At 49.9% G+C, this 15952-nt stretch overlaps 8 protein-coding genes across 8 annotated transcripts; 4 read left to right on the top strand and 4 right to left on the bottom strand.

Moving 5' to 3' along the window:
* Window positions 1-1042: 1042 nt before the first annotated feature.
* M437DRAFT_59890 (Pkinase-domain-containing protein) lies at window positions 1043-2269 on the top strand (the record flags this gene model as incomplete). Its single annotated transcript, XM_041023659.1, has 1 exon — window positions 1043-2269. One exon carries the CDS (start codon window positions 1043-1045, stop codon window positions 2267-2269), a length of 1227 nt encoding a protein of 408 aa, XP_040875221.1.
* A 174-nt stretch (window positions 2270-2443) lies between these two features.
* M437DRAFT_59882 (signal peptidase 22 kDa subunit) lies at window positions 2444-3310 on the top strand (the record flags this gene model as incomplete). Its single annotated transcript, XM_041023656.1, has 3 exons — window positions 2444-2586; window positions 2644-2717; window positions 2775-3310. The coding sequence occupies 3 exons, from the start codon at window positions 2444-2446 to the stop codon at window positions 3308-3310; spliced, it is 753 nt and encodes a 250-aa protein (XP_040875220.1).
* Window positions 3311-3469: 159 nt separating this feature from the next.
* M437DRAFT_30126 (uncharacterized protein) lies at window positions 3470-3862 on the bottom strand (the record flags this gene model as incomplete). Its single annotated transcript, XM_041019173.1, has 1 exon — window positions 3470-3862. A coding segment is annotated over one exon (393 nt), but the record flags the coding sequence as incomplete, so codon positions are not given.
* A 1444-nt stretch (window positions 3863-5306) lies between these two features.
* On the bottom strand, window positions 5307-5832 carry M437DRAFT_79190 (Rhodanese-like protein; the record flags this gene model as incomplete). The annotated part of the gene is made up of 2 exons (XM_041027126.1): window positions 5307-5370; window positions 5435-5832. 2 exons carry the CDS (start codon window positions 5830-5832, stop codon window positions 5307-5309), a joined length of 462 nt encoding a protein of 153 aa, XP_040875218.1.
* Window positions 5833-6392: 560 nt separating this feature from the next.
* Window positions 6393-6801, bottom strand: M437DRAFT_33622 (Rhodanese-like protein; the record flags this gene model as incomplete). The annotated part of the gene is made up of 2 exons (XM_041019256.1): window positions 6393-6664; window positions 6732-6801. Coding segments are annotated over 2 exons (342 nt in total), but the record flags the coding sequence as incomplete, so codon positions are not given.
* A 492-nt stretch (window positions 6802-7293) lies between these two features.
* Window positions 7294-9003, bottom strand: M437DRAFT_59984 (cytochrome P450 61; the record flags this gene model as incomplete). The annotated part of the gene is made up of 3 exons (XM_041023672.1): window positions 7294-7329; window positions 7384-8783; window positions 8841-9003. The coding sequence occupies 3 exons, from the start codon at window positions 9001-9003 to the stop codon at window positions 7294-7296; spliced, it is 1599 nt and encodes a 532-aa protein (XP_040875216.1).
* A 674-nt stretch (window positions 9004-9677) lies between these two features.
* M437DRAFT_59985 (Metallo-dependent hydrolase) lies at window positions 9678-10932 on the top strand (the record flags this gene model as incomplete). The annotated part of the gene is made up of 2 exons (XM_041023673.1): window positions 9678-9889; window positions 9984-10932. 2 exons carry the CDS (start codon window positions 9678-9680, stop codon window positions 10930-10932), a joined length of 1161 nt encoding a protein of 386 aa, XP_040875215.1.
* A 3394-nt stretch (window positions 10933-14326) lies between these two features.
* On the top strand, window positions 14327-15313 carry M437DRAFT_88800 (glycoside hydrolase family 62 protein; the record flags this gene model as incomplete). Its single annotated transcript, XM_041028905.1, has 1 exon — window positions 14327-15313. One exon carries the CDS (start codon window positions 14327-14329, stop codon window positions 15311-15313), a length of 987 nt encoding a protein of 328 aa, XP_040875214.1.
* Between the last annotated feature and the right edge of the window lie 639 nt (window positions 15314-15952).

Here is a 15952-nt window from a genome sequence, read left to right as displayed (position 1 = left end):
GCAAACCTCCAGCACGCTCACCTCCTCGAGACGTCCGACGCTCTGACTCACCGTCTGACGACCTTATATCGCAGCTGGCAAGTACCGCAAGACCCGAAGAAGCAAAGTCCAGCAGACGCCGAGGCCCATCAGCACACTCTCGCCGCTCTTCGAGGTCGCCTCGACCAGACACTCGTCGACCTTATAGACAAGAGCCGCCTCGCTATCGCGAAAGAGAGGGGGAAAGAGACAGAGACTACGCGAGAGATTACGACAGAGATTACGAACGCAATAGGGAGTACGCTCGAGGAGGTCGCCGCGAATACTACGATAGAAGGGAACGCTATCGCGACGAGCGTGATTCAGACGCCATGTATGGTAGGGGCGGTCCTCCTCGGCAGCCTATGCCTCGTCCATATGTAGACCCGCGATATTCGCAGTCACCACAATATCCGCCCCCTGGACCCTCTCCACCGCACGGTCAGTCTCCCTATGGCCGTGCGTATCCTCCACAACAGCCTTATGCTAGCTACCAAGGGTGAGTCATTCACGTTGTATCTTGGTTATCTGATCCTAACTCGATGCTAGTTCTCCGACACATGCTGGCTATTCAGCTGCTGCCTCACCCTACTATCAACAGAACTATCCGCCACCAGCAGCAAGTCCTTATTATCAAGCGCAGCAACCACCACCGCATTATGCAGCTCCACCTCCGGTCTCGGCATATCCACCTCAATCCTCATACCGCGGACCTCCCTCTCGAGGATACAACGGGCCCCAACGACCACCTGCTTCTATGCAGGGCCCTGCTCCTCCTGCCGGCAGAGGCGGTCGTGGTGGCCATTTCTCCAACCTATCTTGGACTCCCTCTAGTGGTAGCAGAGGCGGCAAAATAGCTTCGAAACGGGAGACTTCCATATCTGGCACCGAGACACCTCTAGCAGCAGGCTCGATGACCGAGTCAGTCGACGACGATGACAATCCGTTCAGACCGCCCAAGGACCTACGAGCCGAGGATGAAAGCGACAAGAGAAAATCAGGCATCAGCTTCTCTATCAAAGGAATGGCTGGAAGGAGTGATTCATCAGCACCACATAAACCGGCTCCATTAGTTGCGCCTCGCACGAGGAAAGAAATTGTTGTTCGCAAACGGCTGAAGCCCAAGCCTAAGTTGACAGGAGAATTTGCTACGTCGGACTCGGTTTACTACCGCAAGACTGGCAACGAGTCAGTCGTCGGGTCTGGTACTTACGGTAAAGTGTACAAGGCTGTTCATGTCTACACTGGAGACAAAGTTGCACTCAAGAAGATAAGAATGGAAGGAGAGCGTGACGGCTTTCCAGTGACGGCAATCCGCGAGATCAAACTTTTGCAATCTCTCAACCACACCAATGTGGTGAAATTGCAAGAAGTCATGGTCGAGCGCAACGACTGTTTCATGATTTTCGAGTACCTCTCACACGATTTGACCGGATTGTTAAACCATCCGTCGTTCGCGTTGACCGAAGGACACAAGAAAGATCTTGCCAAGCAACTGTTCGAAGGTCTCGATTATCTTCACAAGCGTGGCGTTCTCCACCGCGACATCAAAGCAGCCAACATTCTTGTGTCTCGCAATGGTGAGCTGAAGTTAGCTGACTTTGGCCTTGCACGGTTCTACAATAAGAACGCGAAACGAAAGCAAGACTACACCAACAGAGTCATCACCATCTGGTATCGCTCGCCTGAGTTGTTGTTGGGAGAGACGCAGTATGGGCCGGCAGTCGATATCTGGTCAGCTGCTTGCGTCTTGGTTGAGATCTTCACCAAGCACGCCATCTTCCCAGGAGACGGTGGAGAGATCAACCAACTCGACAAGATCTACAACGTTCTCGGTACCCCGTCACGCTCGACTTGGCCAGGAATAGTAGACCTGGCTTGGTACGAGCTTCTACGGCCAGCGCACAAGGTGGCTTCGACCTTTGCTGAGAAGTACCAAGAACGTGTATCACCAGCAGCATTTGATCTGTTGAGCGCCATGTTTGTCTTTGATCCCGATACGCGACCGACTGCAAGCGACGTATTGGAGCATCCGTACTTCACGACAGAGGAGCCAAAAGCAAGCAAGGTTGTGGAACTGAAAGATCTGGAAGGTGATTGGCACGAGTTCGAGAGCAAAGCATTACGCAAGGAGAAGGAGCGTGAAGCAAGAAGAAAGGACAAGGAGAGTGCAGAGAAGCGAAAGCTTGAAGGGTCGGCGAACGACGAGAGAGAGCTCAAGAGAGTGAAGACTGGCGATGAACAAGCATAGCAGGCAACATGTAAAAACACTGAATGAAGATGAACTGTAGCAGTCAGTGACACTGCATATTATTCATGAATCTTGCATAACTTCCCCACGTTCAGGGACGGCCACCTAAGTAAATGCGATACAACTTCTGGCTTTAAGCTCGAGAAGATTGATCAACATCACAATAGATCCAAGATGCACTCGTCGCTCGTGCGCATACAGAATGTCTTTGGCTTCTTCACAACCGTGGCCTTCACTCTGGGTCTGGCGATAGCGTTGAGCGTTGTCGTTTCACACCAGCACCCAGAGGCAGAGCTCGAGCTGCGCAACGTCCAGGTGTAAGCAACTGTCTATACCTTCTCCACTTGATGTAGCAGTATCTGACAAGCATCCAGTGTCAAGGGTCGCCCTCACTACTACAGTACCAAGAAGGAGGAATATGCGCACATCAAGTTCGACCTCGAGACTGGTTCGTCTACCTGCTGTTCCTGACCCATGACGCGACACCTCTGACCGTCCCTTTTAGATCTCAGATCCCTCTTCTCCTGGAACACCAAGCAAGTCTTTGTCTACGTGACCGCAACTTTCCCCTCCAAATCTCCACTCTCCCCTCCTTCGGAAGCCATCATCTGGGACGCCATCATCCCCGCTCCCTCAGAGCCCTGGCACGAGAACACCTACATCCACCCCCAAAAGAACCGCAAGCAGCCCTCGCGCCGCCAAAACACTGCGGCAGCAGGCTACAAAGCCTACCCCGAAGGCACCAGCCCCGGAATCCTGAAACTGTCCAACCAAAAGCCCAAGTACCAGATCACCACCCCCTGGTCCAAGATTGGCGGAGCTGAGAACTGTACCCTGCAGTTCAAGTACAATGTTCAACCTTGGGTTGGTGCGTTGTACTGGAGTTCGCCTAGACCTTTTGGCATGTGGGAGGGTCTTCAGGGGGCTATGAGTGATGTTTTCCAGATGCCGTTTGTTAAGAATTCTGCGCAGGCTTCTAAGAGCAAGGAGGATCTTAAGACTGAGACTGGTGGTGAGAGGAACAGAGGAAGCCCTGCTTAAGCCAGCTGGACTGTTTTTGTCACTCTCGTTGCAAGCTCGTCTGCATTTGGGGATAGAGATCAGGCAAAAAGAAATGTTCAAAGCTATCGAGATACATCTCATTTCTCGCATAATCAAGCTAGATCCAAACCCTCATCTTCTCTTCTCGCACGTTCAGCCGCCTGGACGACAAATCTCGCATCCCTTACACTTGCCCATGCAACATTGACCCCATTCTCTTGTCTCTCTGAGGTCAACACAGTAGTGTCCATACTCATCACGCACCAAGTCTGGGTCATGGGCTGCAGGTACATAAGTTGGATACTGCCTTCTGATGGGATATCCGGTAAGAGTTGTCGGCTCGTAACCCTCTGGACACGCTGAATACCACGCTGGGGCTTGGAAAGGTTGTTCATAAAAGGATGCCGGCCAAGGAGTCTCGGAGTTGTACTGCATAACAGGTTTGAGTTGTTCAAGCCATATCTCGTCCTCGGTAAGGGGTTGTGGAGTAGGATGGTGTGGATTAAAAGGTTCTTTCCGTGGACTCGGGAGTCGTGGTGGAGGTAAAGGGTCAGGACCGCTCCCATTTCCTTCCAATTCAGAATGATGAGATCCGGTTTCATCGTTTCCTTCATTACCAGGACCTTGACCACCTCCAGGAGCTCCACCCTCATCCTCATCAAAAGGCCGCTTAGTGTCTGTCTGCCGACTTTTGGCAAAGTCCTGCAAACTTTGGCTCAACTCATCAGGCGTGAGTACACACTGTGGGTATGCAGGATTTGGAACGGTTGGTGTGAAGCCAGCAGGTGGTGGAAAGTTGCGCGCCCCTGGAATTGATGGTGCAGCTCTTGTTGAATGAGAGTTGGGGATAGATCGAGGTGGTGTAGGATAAGGTCCTTGTTGCTGCTTTCGGCTTGGTCTTTTGTTCTTTGGCATCTGTGGATTTCGAGTAGTGCTTAAAAGGAGATTTGTAATTGTGTGGTCTGATTTGTGGTTGAAAGATGAGAAAAAGGACTGTTTGTAAGTGTAATATATGCTCAGTAGATGTGGTTATGCGAGGCATTTCTTTGACGCTGAACACTGTCTTAGATGCGAGAGGTTGCAACTCTTTTTGCTACCTTGACCCATGGTTTCTTCGCCTGAGACAGTCTTGTTCGCAAGACTTCTAAGACACAACCATCTCGCATGTTCACAAGAATGCATCATAGCTCTGCAACATCATCATCTCCCAAAGGCACTTCCTGATTGGTCTTGATCTGGATCATGCCTTCCTCATCCAACAGCTCAAGCAACCATATTAAGTGCTTGATCTGACATCTAACAGTCTCGAGTCTGCGAACGTCTTCTTCTAAGACAATGTCGCGATCTTGATCATAGATTGGTCCAATATCGCTTTGTACGACTCGAACTGTGCCATCCTTAAGAGTTCGCTGGTCAATGATAACGAACGGCTCCACGTTAATCTGATCCTCCAAGTCGCTGAATGGCATTCCTTCGAGACTGCGAGTGGAGACTTCTGCGAGTTTCTATAGGTCGGCATCGACAAAATCGGATGTAACAGGCGCAGTGATAGGTTCCAGGCCTCGATGGAAGTTTTTTTGGTCTGGCGAGAGCATGAGGATAAAGCAGTTCTGGACGTTGAAGTTCACATCTCTGGTCTCAGTAATGAGTCTATTGGTCAACTAGATCTATGTCAGCATAATGAATCACAGAAATGCTTGTATGTGCAGGACAAACGTCTACTGGGAGCTGTGGAACGGTGCAGAAGAGTCGGTAATATCCTATGGTCGATATGGTTTAGAGGTATGGTACAGGGTGCATATCCCCATGAGATACAGAACGAGGAAGGATGCTCTGGGGACACTATGTGTGCTAGATGTTTTCACAATGAAACCTCGTAACTCCTTGTTGACACAGGATATGATTTGCTGTTTACGGTGTGATTCAAAGTTCGTCTCATGTAATGCACAGACCGTGCCCAAGAGGAGTAAAGAACAGATCTTTCTACCAGAAGTCCCTAATATCCAAACTCCCAGATATCTTTCTGGTAGTCTTCCGTAAGTTCCTTGTCTTCTCCGTATCTGTGACAAAAATTAGCAAAACCGCATCCTCTCAATTAGCACCACTCCAAGAGGAAAAACTTACACTTCCTGCCACTTCACAAACCCACCATCAAGGACATAGACAGTCTGTCCCTCAACCTCCACCCCCTCTTTCCCTTCCTTACCCTCCACCGCCTTCTCTTTTCCTCCCTCCAATCTCTCCTTCTCCCTCAAATACCTCAACGCCGCACTAGGCCCCCTCTGCTGACTCAACGCGCAATGAAAAACCACAACTTCCTTTTCTTTCAGTGTTCTCACCAATTCAGGCATTTTGTAGTCGTGGGTGTTGGAGGGGAGGTTTTGACCGCCGAGGATGTGTCCGCCAATGTAATCTGAGTCTCGTACGTCGATGACGGCCATGGAGGGATGCTTGTTCTTGATCAGGGAAGCGAGAGACTCTCGTGAGATGCGAGGGAGGTTCGAGATATTGTATTGAGACATTGCTGCTCTGAAAAATGATCTTTGACCTGCCAGTGTTTGGTGTGTAGACTTGGTTTAGGTTGTGATGCTGTGTGTGTAAAAGATCGCTAAGGATTCGATGCTGCTATAGTTTTGGCCCAGTGGATTTGATAAGATTTCGATGTGTAGTGTAAAAGTGGATGAAAATTGTTGCTTGATTGTTGTGAATCGATGGACTTTATCACGCGAAGGTCGAGGTTCGAGAGCATTTGAAAGCACAGACCAGATATTACGGGTTGCTTGCATTTGTTGGTATATGAACGAGCATTCTTCCACAAGTAGTTCACAGTCGTCTTGATTACACGTAAGCCACTGTTTGTTCGTCTGCTTTGCACTTCTTGAATTTACAGTACCGAGTTTTGGCAAAGCATGAGATCTATCCCGTCGCTCAAGCTTCTATCAAGAGCTAGCACACTATAGCGAGCTCGCAATATGACTTTTGTGATGTAGCAAATAATACAAGTCTGTAGCGTCACAGCATCAATCGAATCAGAGCACCATGATGATCATATCCTCTCCTTATGCTTCTAGTCATACTCGACCTTACCACCATTCTTACTCCACTCCAACCAACTACCTCTATACTCACCAACCTTTTGGTATCCCACCTGCCTAGCTAACCCAGCAGCCGCAGAACTCCTTACTCCAGCCTTGCAGTAGAACACCAACTCTTGATCAGCCTTGGGCTTCTCAAAACCAAACTTATCCTCGAATTCGTGGGCGGGCATGAAGAGTGCATCAGGCGCAGAACCGACGGGGATATTGACGGCGGTAGGAATGAAGCCAGCTTCGTATTCGGCGGGTTCGCGGACATCTGAGCGTAGAGGAAGAGTGTTAGTAAGGGAATGCAAAGTATGAAGCAGGTCGAAGTTTGAGCGTACCGATCAAGACGCGTGAAGGGTCTGGTGACTCGGACAATTGCTTGACAGAGTCAAAGTTCCAGACTTTGTTGTCAGGTTTGCCCTCAGTAGAGTGGAAGCGTTGGTGCACAAGACATGTTGCTGGTCGCTGAATGGTGGTCTGGAGCTTCGGTGTTGACTGCAGCAGGCTTGAAGCTTGGAATCTGGCTGGTCGTGATGATGCGATGGCTGCTCTTGCAGCAAAGGTGGTGGCTCTCTTTAGCGACATGGTGTGTGGTGTATGCGATTGGTGCGAAGAGAGGAAAGTGTTTAGAAACGAACAATTGAAGGTTGCATCATCGCCGAAGTGTCGGTCTTGTTCTCCGCAAACCGAGGTTCACTTCAACATCGCCATCGTTCAGACAAACATTCCCATCACCTTGTCTCACGAAACACAAAGTCAGGGAAGACACTCTTGTCAGTATCATGGTTTCAAGAACATTATAATAATTAGTCTATCAATTGCACGATTAGGTCTATATCTGTACTTCTAATCACAGCTGCTTTCTTTGCACGTAATTACAGCACAGAGTCATAAGCTTCTCTAATCTCTCTTGCTGAATGTAAGAAGACAGTCATCCTGCGAATTTGTCAGTAAATCGTTTCGTGCATGAAGGTCAACGGGGATACACACCTCGGGGAAAATCGTGGCGAAGATCTTGATCTCCTCTGACTTGGGCGTAATTTCGTGCTTCCAGTCCATCTCAACACAAGCCTTGCCAATCATGGCCATCAAGTTGAGTGTGGCATATGTTTGTCCAAGACAGTAGTGAGGTCCTGTGCCGAACACTAGCCAGTTCTTGGGGTGCTTCTCGGCATCACCGGTAATCCATCTGTCAGGGTTGAAAGTGTCGGGCTCGGGGTATGCAACGGGGTCGTGAAGAGCAGGGTATGTGGTGGGAATGATCATAGATCCCTTCTTGGCGGTGTAGGTCTCGGTAACAGGGAAATCCTTCTTGACGAGGTAAGGAACCATGAGGACGGGAGGGCGGTAACGGAGCTGCTCCTTGACAACTGCTCTGGTGTAGGTCATCGACTCGAGCATGTCCATGGTCAGACGGGCGTTCTTGTCACCCTTGCGGACACGCATGTTCTCCTCGCGCAGCTTCTCCAGAACATCGGGACGGTCAGCAACAATCTGGAAAAGCCAAGTGGCAGCACTGCTGGTGGCATCCTGGGATGCGAAAAGGAAGGTAAACAGAGTCTGGGCGATTTCGTAGTCGGTGAAAGTGCGGATGAGCATGGCGGGCTTCTCAGAATCGTCCATCTTGACGCCGCTGGCGACCTTGGTGCGGTAGGCCTCGGACTCGATCATCTGCTTAACCCAGGCATCGAGAATGCTGCGGACTTCACCACCAGCGTTCATGCGGACCTTTGCCTTTGCGGCGCATTTTGCGAATTCGTCAAGAACCATGTCGGCAGCCTTCTTGCCGTACCAAGTCTTTGTGAAGGGAAGAATGATGGGGAAGTTGACAAGCTCGAGAGCAGCGGTGATCATGTAGTAGTCGTCTGCGATCTTCTTGATGGCCTCGTCGCTGATGTAGTGACCAACGAAAGTTCTGCAGGAAACGGCGCACAGAAGCTCTCTGAACTCGGGCATGAATGCGACAGGCTTGTTACCAGCGTCCTTGGTGACCTTGAGGAAGCGAGCGAAGTATGCATCGTAGACCTCCTCCTGACCGGGCAAGTAAAGCTCGAGAGCTTGACGGGTGAAAAGTCCATTGAGACCCTTGCGGTAGTCGACATGAGCCTTGCCATCGAGGAAAACCCAGTTGGTAGGACGAAGGAGTTTGTATGCGATATCAACGACGCAGGGCTTGACGTAGGTGGGAGAGTTGAAGACCTTGCGGGCCATGTCGCGGGTCGAGGCAATAACGACAAACTTGTGGAAAACGGAGACACAGCTCAGGTCGCCGCTGGCCCATTTTGCCTTGTACTGTTCGAATCTAGGGTTTACCGACTCGAGGAAAGGACCGATGAAGGGAGTCTTGAACATGGGCCCCACGATTGAACCCTTGCGGTAGATGTATGCCGCTGTTGTGAGGTCAGTCAATTGCACATAATCCACAATCCCTTGATCTTTCTGCTCACCCTGATCGTAGACAAGAGCGCCGATAAGCAGAGTAAAGAAAACAGTCCATGTGTTCACTCCAGCAAGAAGGCGCTGCACAAAGCCCTCAGGTGCGATGGCATTGATCTTTGCGAAGGCAGCATCGGCGACTGGCGAGGCGTAACTCGCATTCATAACAGACATTGTGAAGTGTCCGCCGCTGTATCCCGGTCCAAGCAGAGATCGGGGACAATAAAGGTGGTAGAAGAAAGAACGATGGACAAAAGTCCCAGGAAAGAGGGGCGATGTCAAGAAGGAATGAATGAACGCCTCCCCGATGCCAACCAGAAAAGATTACAATGGCAAAGGTCGCGATAGGATGGCGCGCCAGAAGAAAGTCTCAGGCGTTAAATTGTACGCATCAACCACAACAAAATCGAACCATTTTCGCGTTGAACCCCTCGGATCTGAGGCCTCCGATTTGCTAGAATTTAATCTCCGCCGGCCTGATCCGCCGTAAAGCGTATCTTACCCCTTGATCACAGCATCTTCGGCCGCATCTTCCGGACCTCGAGAGCAAAGTCTTTTATTCGACAATTGACAGATGGACATGACCTGACATGATCTGACGTTCGACTCGTCAAGGATTCTACTGAATCTACGACTGCTGTAGCCAGGAGTAAGAATAAGGTTGTGCGACTGCTCACGCGCAGAGATAAGGCGATGGCGACGCAAAGGAGAGACCTCGGATGCGGCTCCTCGACATTTTCGACTTCGACGTTTCGCAAACGTCATCGCTGGGGAAAGCAACATTTCCAAATCTGACCAACCACTCTTGATCCTCATCACAAATATACAACAAGCAGCAGAAGACCAACATGGGAGACGAATCAGAAGAGTCGTTCCCTTGGGATCTTGGTGTCTACGATGCCCACTGTCATCCGACAGACACGGTCGCCAACATCTCGTCAATCCCGGACATGCATGCTAGAATCTTGACCATCATGGCCACACGTGCTCAGGACCAGGAGTTAGTAGCTGAGACTGCCGATAAGTTAGGTGTCAAGACAAAGTCTGAGCAAGATTGGAGGTAGGTACAGTAATTAAGGTACACCTCGACCCAGACTCATCACTGCTGTCGCCGCCGTCAGAAAGGAACCAAGAGTGTTGACAAGCATGCACAGCTCGGAGCAGAAAGTGATACCGTGTTTCGGCTGGCATCCCTGGTTCTCACATCAGATGTTTGATGAAGAAACCTACCCCAACACCACAACTCTTACTCCCGAGCAAAAGATTGAACACTACCAATCCGCACTCACCCCAACTCCTACCGACCGCGACTTCCTTCTCGCCCTTCCTGATCCTCGCCCCTTCTCGGTCTTCCTTGACGAAACCAAGAACTACCTTAAGAAGTACCCATTGGCTTTGATTGGCGAAGTTGGTCTGGACAAGCAATTTCGTATCCCCGAAGCCTGGCTGCCAGGTCAGAAGAGCGAGAGAGATGAAGCTCTCACACCAGGTGGAAGAGAAGGGAGATCTTTGTCACCATATCGTGTGTCTATGGACCACCAGAAAAAGGTCCTGTTAGCCCAATTACACCTCGCAGGAGAACTAGGACGCGCAACCTCTGTGCATGGCGTCCAGGCTCACGGTGTCGTTTTCAACACTTTACAGGAAACTTGGAAAGGGCATGAGCGAAAGCTTCTCAGTAAACGCGAGCGCAAAAAGCAAGAAGCCGTCAGCGCCTCAGCCCCTGAAGGCAACACTCAAAGTGGAGAGGAAGGGAGGAAGCCAACACCATATCCACCACGTATCTGCCTACATTCTTACTCCGGACCACCAGAAACGATTAAACAATACTTGGATCCACGCATCCCAGCAAAAATCTTCTTTTCATTCTCCTCGGTCATCAATTTCTCGCATGCAGGAGTTGCAAAGACGGAAGACGCAGTTAAGGCAGTTCCTGACGACAGGATCTTGATAGAGAGTGATTTGCACACTGCTGGCGAAAGGATGGATGGCTACTTGGAGGAGGTTGTGAGAAAGATTTGTGAAATCAAGGGATGGCAGCTGGAAAACGGGGTCAAGCAATTGGCTGCCAATTGGAAAAGTTTTGCGTTCGGCGATGAGTAAAGATCAAGTATACAACCTCCAACATATCATTGCTAGCACAACCAGAAGACATTCTGACATTTTGGTCATCTTGGTGTCTGTACTGTTGCCTGATATAGTGCACGGGCTCTCAAGATAGTCGTGTGGAGCGTGGTTGAGGCTTTCAGGCAAGCACCTCGAGTCGAACCACACAAATCATGTTTCTTCCTTCGCCTGCCGACTAACGTATACCACAAACTTGTACCTCGAAAGAGTGATACTCTGCATCGTCCCACTTTCGTACCGTTTTATGTCAACAATCGGCTACTACCCAATCTTTTGCACAATTCCTCAACTTCCAGCGGAGGTGAGTCCATCCGGATCTGGGCGTTCTAGCAACTTCATGTAAACAATACTGACCAAGCTAAATCAGCTCAACAATGCGCTAGCAATGCTCCCTCGCGACGTCGACGGCAACCTCCAAAACTGTCTGGTCTTATGTCTCTATCCAGACCAACAAACCTTTAACCGCGGCATCACACCCTCCGCAGAATCACTAAACAGCTACTTTGTCGAATGAAACATTACTTCCATCTCCAGTTTTTGCAACCAAAGGATCACATATATACCTTGTACATCACCAGATGACCGAATTGATACCACTATTTTTGTGGTGATTGACCATAGGACATTATGGGATGGCACATTATGTGTTGTAAGTGAAGAGTTGAAAACCATTAATGAAGGAATGATCTGTGAGAGAAACCGGTGTCCTTGGAATTGTAAGGATAGGTTAGAGATGATGAGGTGTAGGATCAGAGATTTAGTAGTTCTGGTGCCATGTATTGAGGAAGATGGAATGAGAGGAATCAAGATTGGTTTGGGAGATGATGATGTTTGGGGGTTTTGATGTTGGGAGAATTGGATACTCGTGCGATCGGAAGTACAGTTGGAAGGTGCGAGGCGAATGCCTGCCAAGAATACCACTTTGGATAAATCGCGGGATCTTGGAACGTCACTTCAATCGAGACTAGACATTCGCAAGACCACAACCCTACGATCATGTTCCACCTCTGAGAAGACTCGACATGATCGGTTATCATCGAGTCCAGAGACGCATACTGGCTCTTGAGACGGCAGGATTCAATCGAGGCTTGGTCCGGTGTGTGACGGAGGCGTGATCGACTGTCGACATCAAGTCTGTATACAAGATCCAAGACGCCGGCGAGGTGAAGTCGCTGCATATCTGATTGATGGAACATCACAGGTTCCGGCCTTGATCATATATCCAGGCACTGATGATCACAGCCGACGACTGTCGTGCATACGAAGCCTTATAGTATACTAAGGCCATCCAGACTTTCAATGGACAACATCACAGAGCATATCACTGCTACGCGAGGACAAGAGCATAGCACATGACCACTGGTTGGCTCTGCCAGTCAGCCCTGTTGACAACCGAACGCATGTCCAAAACTGGCTTACGCGCAACCTTACTGACCCGAACTCGACCGCCATCTTCAAATTAGCAGTGTATCACCAAAGCGCTGCAGGGATGATGTCCACCCGAGCAGCCACTGCGTGGCCATCAATTTGCACTGACGCCCACTGTCACACCAGTCGCCGCTACAGCAACTTGCCTCAAATTGTAGCCGAAAAGAATTCTCCATCGAGGACATATATCTCCACCAATGATCTTGTCGTGGTGCTCGCTGACGATGCAGACTGGTGGGAACGTGGTTGAGCTTCGATCCTGGTGCTCATCAGCAATCTGATGACTTCGTCACCCAGCAGAAGCTTTTGATCGCAAACATAGCGGATCTGTCCATATTGAATGTTTGAGATGGCGCAAACACTACCGAGCTGAGAACCCTTATGCCGAAGGATTGTTGTCTGAAGGCCATGCTTTCTGCGCAATCGTCTTCAGGACGTTCAATCGTGCACAGGAATACAATCTCAAGGTCGACAGCCTGGCGTTCTTGCCTCCTAGTACTGTGTCTTCTACACATAGAAGCATCCTTCCAGAACTGCTACCCGTCAGCCTCATCCCTGCGGATGCTTCGGAAACCTCGAGATTACTTGACAAGGGCATGTCTGCTGATACGGACCAGACCATAGCCCAGAAGCCAATAGAACAAAATCTTAGGATACTGTTTAACCTCAGTACTATCGAGCCAGGCTAGCAATCCAAGCGAAGCGAGCCACTTTAGCACTGGATGCAATAAAGCCAAAATTCATCACAGGGAACAATCACTTCGTTGGTTGGATGTGTTCAGATGCCAACTCTCATGGAGTACAGGATCGAAACATGATCTCACTGCATCCAAGAAACAGCCAAGACTGACCGATGGCTATTTGCAGAATCAATAGAGCGGTTGATCAACACTACCTATGCTGCAGTCTTGGGGCTCTTGAAATCTTGGAAAGTCTTCTCGAAATGGCGACCTGGACCGAGAAGCTTTACGGTGAGCGTCTCGGTTGTGGAAACTGCGATGTCCTTAATGCTACTCGACTCGAGCGGCAAGCCCTGAAAAGTCGTTAATTATTGGTTAGAACGACTGTCATGTCCGGTTCGCTTTCTGAAGTGACAGCTGTGAGCGCCATGGTTAGATTGATTTCACGGACGTCGAGATGAGAACTACCCCGGATTATGTTCACTCTAGACTGCGGCTTCGTTGTTTCAGCACCTCGCGTGGAGGTTCTGTCCTACCCGATGCCTTCGGTCCGTCTTCTTTGGCACTATTGACATCTCGTGGATCTGGATAGATGAACCCCCGGTGGGTGTTTTGCCGCTTCTCGTCCGAGACTCGCCAACGTCGAGGCGATATGACCAAATTCATCTATATTTTCAACATCCTCAGCCTAAAAACAGACGAACTATATCGAAGTAGCTCGAGCTAGGAGTAAGCCACACGTTATAGGACTTCACTCAGCCACGTCCGTGTATAAACAGAATGTCACTAGTTCTCGAACCCGAGCCTCGTGTTTCGAACAGATGGAGATCCTCTACTTGGACGGGAAGGTAACATGCGCTAGGTTCGCCTCGATGCAAAGTATGGGTTTCATCGCGACTTTAGCCAGACGACTCTCGGACCTTTACAAACCAATCAGCGTTCGTTTTAACCCCATTAAGGTGGGAATTAAGCATCATGTCGACATCAAAGTTCCCTATTTACCCCACACTCTAAATGCACTCCACGTTTCGTTCGGCTATACAGGAACTGAATGAACAAGAGCATCCGAGCTCACCACTCAGCCTGAAACCTGCACAAGAATCTAATGATCGACAGTCGAGATGGTTATTCCATACTCACCCGTTCTCATGCGAGCATGGAAACATATAAAATATAGAATCCACCACCATTGCTAGACATTTCTCATCCGCCATCCACCAACACTTCCATTCATTCACTACCTTTCTAACCAACCCTTCAAGATGAAGTTTTCCATTGCTCAGGCCGGCCTGGTGTCGGCCACTATGCTTCTCGGCTCCGTCTCTGCTCAGACTTGTGACCTTCCTTCCAAGCTCCAATGGTCTTCCACTGGTGCTCTCGCTCAGCCCAAGAACGGCTGGGTCGCCATCAAGGATTTGACCAACACTTACTATAATGGTCAGCACATCGTCTACGCCTCTTACCACGACTCCAGCAACTACGGCGGTATGAGCTTCGGTCTCTTCGGTGACTGGTCTGCTATGGGCAGCGCTGCCCAGAACAAGCTGCCTCAGTCTGCTGTTGCTCCTACCCTCTTCCACTTCGCTCCCAAGAACACCTGGATTCTTGCTCACCAGTGGGGACCCACCACCTTCTCTTACCGCACCTCGACCAACCCCAGCAACCCTAACGGCTGGTCTGCTGCTCAGCCTCTGTTCACTGGTACCATTTCTGGTTCCGGCACTGGCCCCATTGACCAGACCGTCATTGGTGACAGCAAGAACATGTACCTGTTCTTCGCCGGCGACAACGGCAAGATCTACCGTGCCAGCATGCCCATTGGCAACTTCCCCGGCAGCTTCGGCAGCGCCAGCACCGTCGTCATGAGCGACACCACCAACAACCTGTTCGAGGCCGTTCAGGTCTACACCCTCAAGGGCCAGCAGAAGTACCTCATGATCGTCGAGGCCCAGGGTGCCAACGGTCGCTACTTCCGTTCCTTCACCGCCACTAACCTCGGCGGTACCTGGACTCCTCAGGCTACTTCTGAGAGCAGCCCCTTCGCCGGCAAGGCTAACTCGGGTGCCACCTGGACCAACGACATCTCTCACGGTGACCTTGTCCGCACCAACGCTGACCAGACCATGACTGTCGACCCTTGCAACCTCCAGTTCCTCTACCAGGGACGTGACCCCAAGTCGACTGCTTCCTACGACAACCTTCCTTACCGCCCCGGTCTTCTTACCCTCAAGAACCCCGTCCGCAAGTAAACTTGTCTTCTGGATCATTAGCGTTTTAACATTCTCGATGGAGCTTTTTTCTGAAGGAGGAGAGATTTTGAGTGTTTGAAGAGGATCTTTGGCGGATCGGACCATTCCATTCTTTCTGGAATTTTATCTTTTCGAGCCAAAGTTTAGCATTAGCAGTAGTTCGAACTGGTTTCGAAGCTTTTGTCAATGCGAAGAAAAGTTGTTCCCAGAAGCAATATCCCCCTTCCATTATTTTGTGATTGCTTCCGTTCTTTCTGTGTTTCCTCATCCCGGTTTCTTCTCTCTCCTTTCCCTCTTCCTCCCCGTGACGTGGTAGGCTACAGAATCAAAAAATCACGCGGAAATCTCCAAGAGTCAGGGGTATGAAAATAGACCTACAGCAGATGCCTGATCCTCCTCTGCTGCTTGCCAAGGGCCTTCAAGTTGTTGTGTAAGCTGAAAAGTTACACGGTATAGTCTCAATCAGAGCCGTGTGCTGAAAGAAAGTGGTGGTGCCAGTGTATTTGTGTTTTGTCGAATGTCAATCTTGTTTCTCTCGCGATGTTGATAACAATTTTCTCTTCTTCGGTTTTGCTTTTTTCTACTTTGTGTTGTGGACTGCAAGGACTTATGGCAGTCTGAACATGTACGAAAGGAAAC

Source organism: Aureobasidium melanogenum (assembly GCF_000721775.1).
Source record: "Aureobasidium melanogenum CBS 110374 unplaced genomic scaffold scaffold_35, whole genome shotgun sequence".
NCBI classification, from domain to species: domain Eukaryota; kingdom Fungi; phylum Ascomycota; class Dothideomycetes; order Dothideales; family Saccotheciaceae; genus Aureobasidium; species Aureobasidium melanogenum.
This window is presented reverse-complemented; position numbering and strand designations above follow the sequence as displayed.